Source organism: Scleropages formosus, unplaced genomic scaffold (genome assembly GCF_900964775.1).
Source record: "Scleropages formosus unplaced genomic scaffold, fSclFor1.1, whole genome shotgun sequence".
In the NCBI taxonomy this organism is placed as follows: Eukaryota; Metazoa; Chordata; class Actinopteri; order Osteoglossiformes; family Osteoglossidae; genus Scleropages; species Scleropages formosus.
The window spans coordinates 153241-164334 of NW_021641048.1; the positions used below are offsets into that span (position 1 = coordinate 153241).

The 11094-nt window shown below is 41.6% G+C and overlaps 1 protein-coding gene across 3 annotated transcripts; it reads left to right on the forward strand.

Moving 5' to 3' along the window:
• The first annotated feature begins 777 nt into the window (after nt 1-777).
• Nucleotides 778-7953, forward strand: insig2 (insulin induced gene 2). 3 transcript variants are annotated; one of them, XM_018732277.2, is made up of 6 exons: nt 778-866; nt 2479-2824; nt 5492-5616; nt 5770-5936; nt 6158-6257; nt 6782-7953. In XM_018732277.2, exons 2-6 carry the CDS (start codon nt 2560-2562, stop codon nt 6821-6823), a joined length of 699 nt encoding a protein of 232 aa, XP_018587793.1. In that variant the 5' UTR covers nt 778-866; nt 2479-2559; the 3' UTR covers nt 6824-7953. The 3 variants fall into 3 exon arrangements, with proteins under 3 accessions (XP_018587793.1, XP_018587792.1, XP_018587794.1); XM_018732276.2 differs by having other exon boundaries at nt 778-854; XM_018732278.2 differs by lacking the exon at nt 6782-7953 and having other exon boundaries at nt 778-854; nt 5770-6221.
• The last annotated feature ends 3141 nt before the right edge of the window (nt 7954-11094 follow it).

The window sequence follows — 11094 nt, forward strand, 5'->3', positions numbered from 1 at the left end:
TAACCCCAACCCCCAAACTCCAAACCTTAACGCTAACCCTAAGAAACAGCAGGGGAGATCAATGTGGCTGTCATTTATAGGTAATTGCCTACTTAGAATATTTTGTGCACTTTTAGCCTTTTATATTGATGACTAATCATGTGAATGTCTGCTTTGTATTTATTTGTCTGGTTTTAGGGGTATGATAAAGTTTTATACCGCAATTTAGAAGTATTTTATGTGTTTTGAAGGATGCATGTATGTGACATGATGACTTGGGTTGAGCTGCTATTGGAGGACAGACCTTTCGTGGGTATGTTGGTGTGGGGAAGACATGGGTCAGTTATATTTTTTGAAGCCAGGAAGGGGGATTGTTATGGGAAAGACTCTGTCACTGTCTTGATAATGTATTTTATGTAATGGCTGTTTAGTAATTTTGTTGACCAGCTGTAGGAAAATGGTTCTGGGTTCGTTTGACTGTGGATTTTTTGATGTTTGTTTTGGTTGTGTATTTTATTGATAATTTTATTAAACAAAGTTTTATTTTAAAAAAAAATTGCCTACTTAGAATATTACACGTATTATCCTCTTATGTAAATTTAAATCAAGATGTTTCCCGAATTTTCAATTTGGTAAGTTGATTTAAAGTATTCAATATTCTATTCCGACTGAACGTTGCTGCTATTGTTCCCCCCGTTGTCATTGACGACCATTTCTATGGCTCCTGCACGGACTGCGTTTGCGCGTTGCTGTAAAAGGAAATGACGTAACTCCTGAAATCCGATTGGATGTCAAATGCTCGACTCTTGTTGGTGAGTGTGTGACGGCGGAAGGATGTGGTCCCTCAGCTGGAGGCTCCGAAATGGCTCGGACAGGTATTTTTGCCTGTGCGTTTTTCTCACCGAGCGTTAAAAAACGCGCCGGAGAGTCTCCTCACACCGAGCACAAACTCGCACACACACACACGCGGCAGCTACAGATGGCGCAGGACGTCGTGGTGATTGACGCAAGTAGTAGCTAGCCTGCGGAGCGGAGGCGCGGGGGGGATGATCCCGGAAGTGAGAGGCACGGGGAGCCCTTTCATATGTATTACAGAATTATATTAGTATGTGGGAGTTCGCTGTGTCTGTCATGTCGCATTGAGAGTACTAAATGGTGTTGAAGTTAATGGTGTGTGTCACGTTCCTCCTCGCTCTGTAACTCAATTCTCTCTCTTCACTGCGTGTCTATCATGACACACTCTGAACACAGTGGGAATGATCCCTGGAGAGGAGGGGGGGCCACAGACTGCAGCCCTGTCGAGGGTGGGAAGTGAATTGAGTTTTCTGGGTATTGCTGTACGTGTAAGTGTGAATTTAAATGTGAATGTGTACCTCTTGTTACTCCAGACAGGCTCAAAGATGTATGATGTGTGGCTGGAGAAGTTCAACTTGCACCTTTTGCCATGAAGTGCTGCGTTCTTCCTTGTACAGGTTGTCCCCGAGTTACGATGGTTCGGCTTGAGATTTTTTTCGACTTTACGGCGGTGAGCTGGAAATAGACATTCAGTAGAAACCGATCTTCAGATGCTGAATTTAGATTTTTTTTTCCCTGGTAAGCGATATGTGGAGTGATGCGATGCTGGGCAGCGACAGCGATCCGCATCTCCCAGTCTGTCACGCAGAGTTGTGTATTAGGTGTATTAAATGCGTTTTCACCTTACGATATTTTCGACTTATGATGGGTTTTTCGGGGAACGTAACCCCATCGTAAATCGGGACCACCTGTTTTTTGGAGGGAAACGCTTTTTGGGATTTGTAGTGTAAGGTTTTCAGAGGCCCTCTTTGTGCTGCAGCTTTCGCCGCACAGGACATGCAACAGAAGTATTCCCAAAGATTGTTTTACGTCACCGGGGCCCGGTGGCGCAGCGGGCTTGGCTGGGTCCTGCTCTTTGGCGGGTCTGGGGTTCGAGTCCCGCTTGGGGTGCCTTGCGACGGACTGGTGTCCTGTCCTGGGTGTGTCCCTTCTCCCTCCAACCTTGTGCCCTGTGTTGCCGGGTTAGGCTCCACTTCCCTGCGACCCCACTTAGGACAAGCGATTTCAGACGGTGTGTGCATGTGTATGTTTAACTTCACCGCTTCTACATCACAGTTAAACTAGAGTCAGAGTCTTGTTTGTACTGCTGTATGAGAGTCGTTGATCTCACGTTGCTGAATTTGTAAGGGTGCTCATTTGTTCACGTCTGTGCTCTCGTGCTAAATTGTGATATTGAAGGGGTCTTTTTCACCACACGTCTGTGTGAATCAGCATCTCGGGTTTGACTACACAAACCAGGTGAAGTGACTACATAATGCCAACCTGTACTGCGAAGGAAGAACAAGTACTGTGGAAAAGTTCTGTACACAGTAGGGTTTTTTTTAAAGATACATACTGTTTTTTTTTTGTTTATGTTAAATAAAGCAAAGGAGTTTCATGAGCTGAATATACAAAAATCCTGACTTCTGCAATGCTTTCTTTCAGGGTCATCGTGATGTGCAGTAGCAACAGTAAAAGGTAGAGGCCTCGCTTCCTTTTGCCCCCTGCCAATGCTTACGTGTATAAATGCCTCGAGGGAATGCAACAGCGTCGAAGGCCCTGCGGCCAGAGGCCGTGCCCCCCCGCCAGGGCTCGTACAATGCAGCCATCGCTGACCAGACCGCCAACCTGGCCATCCGTGGGCTGCTGCTCTTCTTAATTGGTGTCTTCCTGGCTCTGGTCCTGAACCTGCTACAGGTTCAGAGGAATGTCACGCTCTTCCCACCTGATGGCTTTGCCAGCATTTTTTCTTCAGCGTGGTGGGTCCCCCCCTGCTGCGGAACTGCTTCAGGTGGGCTGGTGATTTGTGCACATCCTCCTGCAGTAATACTTTCTGGATTTTACTAACGTCAGCATAGCCATTTATACAGATGGATCTCTTTGTTCTCCAGCTTTTTGTTGGACTAACAAATGTAAGGAATTAATTTACACTTACATTTATTCATTTAGCAGACACTTTTCACCAGAGCAATATACATCCCATAGAACATACAATTTGTGTATTACCTTAGGAGAAAGAGACAAAGCTGCATATGTGAGAGACTTATATTGATACATATTGATACCTTTATAGTCCATAACCAGGGTCTTAAATTTGATCCGGGAAGCTGTGGGAAGCCAGTGCAGAATTACTGTAGTGTAGCATTTCTACACTAATTTCAAAAGGGGATTTTGAAACAATCACCCATTGCTATAAACACAGGTAGTTCTTTAGAATTCAACATCAGAGAAAGACTAAAAGTTGTCTGGCTTCATTGTAAAGTTTAAATTAAGGTAAACTGTCAACAATACTACACTCCACTGTACACTTGTTCCATCCTTATTAACTGGTCCACTTTCTTTCCTGAAAAAGGTTATTCATTGCATACGTACTATTGTGCCTTGAACCAGAAGCAGATAAAGAGTTGTGCCTCATCTTATAAACACAGTTGGGACTGAAAGTCAGTTTGTAACTCGACATTCTTGATAAATCCACCCAATACATCATAGTCAGTAAAAGCTTAGCGCAGTAAACCAAAACATTACAATGGTAACATAATACATTTATTTCACTTTACAGTGGCCCTTCTGTTATAAAATGAATTCTGAAATACAATAGTATTTCATAATACGAAAAATATGATTGATTTTTTTGGGCCCTGTATGTATGACGGCAGAGATGCGAATGGAGTGACAGCCAGTCATTGATAAAAATGTAGTTATTCTCAGCTAATGAGCAGCAGCTGCCTTATAAGTTGCTGTATCTTGCTGGTGTGGGTGGAATTGCCTTGCCGTTTTTCTGACTGTGGTGGAAGTGGTAGTGCTCCAGTTGTGCTGATTGTGACCTTTGCGAAATTTATTCCGTACAATTTCAAAAACTGCTTTTCCTGATCAAGGTCACAGTGAACCAGAGCCTATCCTGGAATCACTGGGCAAAAGGCTGACGAGGTTTACACCCTGGACAGGACCATTGCTGGGTAGCCACACATGCACACAGTCACTCACCCATTCACATGCCAAGGGAAATCTTAGCATAACCAGTACACCTTAACTGCCTTTGGACTGTGGTAGGAAACCAGAGTACCCAGAGGAAAGAGACAGGAAGAACATGCCATCTCCACACAGACTGAGTGGGGATTGAACCCGTGTTCTCTCACCCCCCAGGCGCTTTTGTGCTGTGTGGAGGTGCTTTTTCCTTCGACGGTTCAGCTGAGCTGGGGAGGGTCATGCCGTGCCATCAGCGTCTGCCCCCAGCTCTCCGTTCTAAGGGCTAGTGAGGATAAAGGCGATAATATGAAGCAATAAAAACTGTCAAATGGTAACCTGTGAAACTACCTCCTGTTGGTTAGGCTAGCAGCTCGCTGATCTTGGACCTTCTCAGATCCAGGAGCTGTGGGTGCCCTGTATTGGCCCTGGACACAAAAAGAGATGGAGACCCACAGAAAAGACTGACGCTTCTCCCTATGAGTGTCTTGCCTTCTCTGTCAGCCACCCAGTGCTCAGTGCGGAGCTCCAGCTCATTAGCTTAGGATAACACGGGTGCTGCCTGAAATTCTAGTTGTGTTCTCTGTTACCAACACGTTCTTATGCAGTTCAACTCTTGAACAAACTGTTATTAAATCCAGTGTGTTTAATGTGATACTGGTCAGGGAACAGTATCTCTGGCTTTTGGTCTGTTATATTTTGTATTAGTGTACAACACTTTATTTGTAAATATGAACTAATGGTGCAGTGAGTTTCTCGGATGAATCTGAATTAATTGTCGTTTCAAATTGTCTACAAAGTAACTAACTAACTTGATTGCTAAATTTTAAGCACCTCAAATACACAAGGCAATGACAAGGTGTTCTCCCAGTTGACTGCAGTTAAATTACATTAATTTGTCTCCATTAGTGCACCTCATCATCTTAAAGCTGCCATCTACCTTTTAGAGTTATGTGTTCATTGAGCATTAGTGGGATTACAATATTTTTCTGCTCCAGCAGCATGTTGGAGAAACTGGGTGTTGATCAAGTCTTCATATCAGGTTTCTCTGCCTGTCCATCCTGTGTTACATGAAATGGGCAGCAGGTGGTGTAGTGGTTAGAGCTAGCTTGCACTCGAAGGACTCCAGTTCAAAGCCCATCTGATGGTGTATAAGTAGGTTATTTATTGTAAGTCACTTTGGAGAAAAGTGTCAGCTAAGTGAATAGATTTAAAACAATTTAAACGCCAAACCTTGAACATCAGCAGTGGAGTGTGCCGCTTAATATAACTCAGATTTTTCTGAAAAATAGCTTTTCATGTTTAATTTCTGTTAGCTAAATACATCAGATTTTGTTTCTGGCATGCAAACAATTTGTGCTTTAACTGTGAATGCTTTTTGTTTTTTTTTTTCGTATCTCTCTTGCATTGAAAACGAAACAAAAGATATGATCTCAAAAGTAGTATAAAGTGTGTGGCTCAGCCTTCTGACTGCATGTTGCTTTCATGTGCACAGCTGTGATCGGTCTCCTGTACCCCTGCATCGACCGCCTCCTGGGTGAGCCACACAAGTTCAAGCGCGAGTGGTCCAGTGTCATGCGCTGTGTGGCAGTCTTTGTGGGGATCAACCATGCTAGTGCAGTATCCTTTATGGCTGCTTCTCTCTTTATTGTTATGTGTTTAGGTAAATATCTACTGTAAGTACATAAATGCCACTTTAATTATATTACTGTCTTATAGTGTGTATGTAATGTTTTCAGCACTTTCGCGAGTTTTCTTTATCTGGTGTCCTAGAAGGTGGATTTCGCAAACAATGTCCAGCTGTCGCTCACCCTGGCCGCCCTGTCCATTGGGCTGTGGTGGACCTTTGACCGTTCCTGTAGCGGGCTTGGCCTGGGCTTTGCCATTGCCTTCCTGGCCACCCTCACCACTCAGCTGTTGGTTTATAATGGACTTTTCCAGTAAGTTCTCGAGGAACACGGCGCTCTTTGTAGCAGTGCACAGCTGAAGTCATGAAGGACATTGCTGCTGTTCAGAGAAGTTTTGTATCATCACATTCCGGTTTTAAAAACTCAATGACTTTGAACAGTCACTTTCTTGGCATCTACGCTTGCCTTTTTAGTGTCAGCTAAATGAATGTTTGTGGTTTTCCTTCACCTTCCACGCTTCTGTTTTATTTCAGGTATACTTCTCCTGACTTTCTCTACGTACGTTCATGGTTGCCGTGCATCTTTTTTGCTGGAGTAATAACCATGGGAAGTATAGGACGTCAGCTAGCTATGGTAAGATAAAAATGTTCTGCATCATTCCCCAAAAAACATTACTCGTGTTAGTATAAGGTGGGAGCAGTAAATTGTTCAAATGCTTCATTTAACAGCGGCTGGAGTGCTAACAACTGGTGGTTAGTTGATGCTACAGTGGCAACAAGGGTCTTAGTATGATGTTTTGGTCCTTTTTTAAAATTATGTAATGTGCACAGAATCAAGTGCAGTATGCCTCGTTTCCTTGAGCTTTCTGGAAAATACAATGTGAAAAATTTAAATTGATATTTACTGCTTACTGTCATTTAGTGTCACCCAAATGTAGCTCACATTTTTTTGGCAAACAAGAACCAAAGAGAAAAAATTGTCGTTAATTTCTGTAGAAGCAAGTTCATTAAGCATTGGAAAAAAAATCCATTGAGATTAGGGCTTTCAGCCATAGTGGCTGCGGTTTTTAGTCCTGCAAGGTTGACACCTGTAAAAGTATTTTCATACTGCTTTGTTTAACTTGAGGTTTTCTTCTAATACTATGTTCTTTCTTTCAGTACGAATACAAAGTTGTTCAAGAGAAGACACATCAAGATTGATAAAGTCAGAATTATTACTTGTTTTGTTTCATTTTTGAACTGGTTTAAAATACCAAATTGGGCTATTGTATTAACAGTATACGCAAGGTTCATCTAAGTAGTGAAGCCGAAAGCTTCACTATGTGCTCCCGTGCAGCCTGTGATTGGAGCGTTACAGGACAGAATGACACGGCCATCTGTAGTATTTCTTTTCAAACTTGGCTACATTGTGCCAAATTGGCTTTATCAAGAAATCTGTCATATATATTATGTGGGAATGCCTTCCTTGTTAGTGTTTGTGTTGTTTGCTCAACGATATGTGTGGCTAGCTGAATAGCTTTCAAGTTATGGACCTGTTTGGATCATTTTACTACTGCAGAAAAGAAAGGCTGTTCTTGTTAAGATCGTTCATGTGCTGCAAGCACATGGCAACATATACAGTATGTCGACAAAAGTGCAGGAAAATATTTTCATGTTTTAGGTTAGAGTAGTATACATTAATTATTCAGTGGAATGGTCTTCAGTTACTGTAAAATAAATGTCTATTCCTGTGTATTTTATTGAGAGGAGAGTAAGACCTGCTCATAGTCTGCTGCCTTTTTTGCAGCATTTTAAGCATTTGAAGTTTCCTGAAAGGGACAGCCGTAAGTAGTTTTAAGTGCAATGGTAAGAAACGGTCTGTTTTTGTTTACAATCACCACCACCGTTGAAGTACCTTGGACTGAAAGGAACCTCACCAGTCACTCTAAGATATTTATCCAGAAGAAGGGGTGGATTGAGATAAAGTTGAAGGGAACTTGTTCAATTATTTTTATGTATTTAATTTAAGAATTCTGGATTGTGGATTTATTTTATTAAAAATGTCCAAGCCAAGAAATAACACGTAGCAACCAGTGAAACTGCTTCCTGTTGGTTGTTTTTCTACAGAACTAGTGTAATCTGGTTCTGAATGTGTATGAGATTTAGATGTAATACAGGTGTGTTGTTGGCAGACATGTATCAAAACTGTAAAAAGACCCATCTTAATCCTGGTTTTCCCTTAATTTGTTTAATCAAGCAGAAAGGAGTGTCTGGTAATTGAACAGGGTGGTTTTCCATGATTGTAGATTTGAATATACAGTGTACTGATTAAAAATTTTTATTCCAGATCATCTTTGTTCTTCACATATCTCTACCTGTTTCACAATTAAAATGATAAATTATGAAAGTATGATGAGAATATTCTCAAATGGGACATGATGAAAACTTTCTTAATCGTGAAGGAAATTGCATGAGGCTACAACAGCATGCACAACATACTGAGAAGCATACTTTAAAAACAAATATATTTAAAACAGAAAAATATGGTGCGGGTGAAGTGGACAAAGGTTGGGAAGTCGAGTTATACTAGAAGGAAGGAAGTGTGTGTGTGTATATATTTTATATATATATATATATATATATATATATATAAAAGAAAAAAGACAAATGGGATTAATAAAGGCAGTACAGAGGAAGGTCAGTATGACTGCAGCAATGAGATGGTATCATTGGGATGTCCTGAGGACTCATAAAGCCCAATGGCTATTGGCAGAAATTACCTCAAGAAGCTCCTTGGAGCAGCACATCTGGACCACACTGTTGTGATATGTGCTGACTATGCTCTTCTCTATGGGCAGGGTGACATGAAGAGGGCAAGAGTCATTGTCCATGATGCACAGGGGTCTGTCCTACTTTCTCCAGAGACTCTAGTCCCTGCCCCTTGTTAGGTTACTCAGTCAGTTGGCATCACATGTAGGAATGCCCTTATGCCAGAATACAACTGCAGATATGACCAAAAAATTACAGTATGCAACAAAATGATGCATCCAAGCATTGTTGTAATACACCATTGATCAGCAATTTTAATAAATGACTGTGACTTTAAAACGAAATGGACTACTTGACTCGTCTGCTCATGATTTGTAAGACTGATGAGGTTTAGCATTGAAGAAGCTCCCAAAGGTAGCTCTAAGCACTGTAGTAAATGCCATACCCTGTTTCACTGTGCAGGTTCATAAAACACACGATGGCCATAGTAGAAATTAAGAAATTTAGGGAACCTTGCACCTTGTCACATCTGGCAAAAGCCACATGTGGTGTTTACAAGTAAGAACTTTCTACCAGCAGTCAAACATGGTTGTGGCAGTATGATGGTCTGAGATGTTTTACTGCCCCAGGACCAATTCAGTTTTCACACCAGTGATTGCACATTCCATTATATTCTCATTGTTTTGTATGAATCAAATAACATGAAAACAATACAGGTGTCACTTTTTATTTCTCAGGCTTCATTTATACAGTCTTCCTTCGCTTACCGTCTGTGTTGATAATGTTTTGTTGTTATAATGCCGCTTCATTTTTAACACCACTTTGTCACGTAACATCCCATTTTCTCACTATCACATCAGCAAGAATGTAGAACTTTCGATATTTTGAATCATGCGCAATCATGCCGCCATTTTGGGTACACATTATCCATAATGCACTTTGAAGAAGTGATTGATGCCAAGGCAAAATATCTTGCTTTCACAAAAGAAGTAGGTTTTGCAGACCTCAGTGACAAAGATGTAGAGGAACTTTTGCAATCTTACAGCAAAGAGTTAACGAATGAAGAACTTATTCAGCTAAATACGCAATTGCTTTCTGAAGAGAAGATGATGGCACACAGAAATGCAATAATAGAGATTATCATTGAATGCAATACACATATGATGCAAAGTATGTAAGAATGTGTTAACATCTATCGTGGCTCTGTATCAAGAAATTTTAGACAGAGATGTGAGATAAACACAGTTCTATTCTCCACTTTTTTGTCCTGCATTGAAGACTGGAGAAGATCCATCCATGCCTTCTATTTCAGTAGAAGAGTTTCAGGCAGTTGCAAAGTGCAAAAGATTCAGTGGTGATTTAGCTGAGAAACGCCGACGCAACGATAAAGCATCTTCAAGTCATGATGATGTGTTACCAGCGCTTGCTCCTTCGCCAACCCTAACCATCGCCTTGCAAACAGCGGAGAAGTAATCGCCATTCTCGCCTTCCGCCTCTTCCTCTTTCGACATGGCAGATTTCACCATGTTTGGTAACTACCGTTAGCGTAAGGAAATTGCTTTTTGCATTTGTCAGGGAATGTAATCCGTCTTTTTACTTCTTTTGATTAGTTTTTCCTTCCCCTTCCCATTTATTTTGGTGTGCCATATTGTAAATGTTGATTCTGCATCATCTATTTATTATTTTCCAGCTGCATTAATTTCTGCTTTTGGTAAGCAAATATCATTTACATTTACATTTATTCATTTAGCAGGTGCTTTTGTCCAAAGCGACTTACATCTCAGCAAAAGTACAATTTATGCATTACATTAAGAGAAAGAGACATAGCTGCAGATATGAAAGTCTCAAGCAAACCTAGTTTGTTACCTACCACTTGCTGCACCGAGGTTCATCGTTCGAGTAGGTGCATAAAACACAGGATAGACAAATCCTGATACCCTCCTGCTATTTTTTTTTAATATTATAAGATACACAAACAAGCAAATACAATGCCGGAGCAGTGGCTGAATAAAGGCTATATCAGGGGATGCTCTTTAAGTTACGGTGCATGAAGAATTACAACGTAAATGAGCTAAAGAGAGCTTGGGTGAAATAGGTCGGGAAAAGGTGAATTTTCAGACCCTTCTTGAATGTAGACAGAGTTTCAGCAGTTCTGAGTGAGAGGGGGAGATCATTCCACCACAACGGAGCCAGAACCGAGAACCTCAGTGCTTTACCTTTCATGCGCGGGACCACTAAGTGAGTAGAAGTAAACAAGCGAAGGGGTCTGGCTGGGGTGTAGCGGTCGATCAAGTCCTGTAAATAGCTGGAAGCAGTTCTATTGATACATTTGTAGACAATAACTAGGGTCTTCAATCTGATTCGGGCAGCTATAGGAAGCCAGTGCAGAGAGATGAGTAGAGGAGATACATGGGAGCGCTTTGGCAAATCAAACACAACTCGTACAGCAGCATTCTGTAGAAGCTGCAGAGGTTTGATGGCAGTAGCAGGAAGGCCACACAGAAGAGAGTTGCAATAGTCCAGACGGGAAGTCACCATGGCCTGGACAAGTAGTTGGGCGGAGTCCGTAGTGAGGTAGGGACGGATCCTACGAATATTATGCAGGATGTATCTGCAAGACTGAGTTGTGGCTTCAATGTGCTGAGAGAATGACAGACTCGCGTCAGTTGTTACTCCAAGACTCTTAGCCAACGAGGTAGGCGAAATGAGTGAGTTGTCCAGTT

Excerpts from the sequence above, each read along its gene's own strand:
- insig2 (XM_018732277.2), top strand. The coding sequence starts at position 2,560 with ATGCCTCGAGGGAATGCAACAGCGTCGAAGGCCCTGCGGCCAGAGGCC. Across the intron at positions 2,825-5,491 it reads CTGCTGCGGAACTGCTTCAG|CTGTGATCGGTCTCCTGTAC; the intron begins GTGGGCTGGTGA and ends TCATGTGCACAG. Across the intron at positions 6,258-6,781 it reads TAGGACGTCAGCTAGCTATG|TACGAATACAAAGTTGTTCA; the intron begins GTAAGATAAAAA and ends TCTTTCTTTCAG.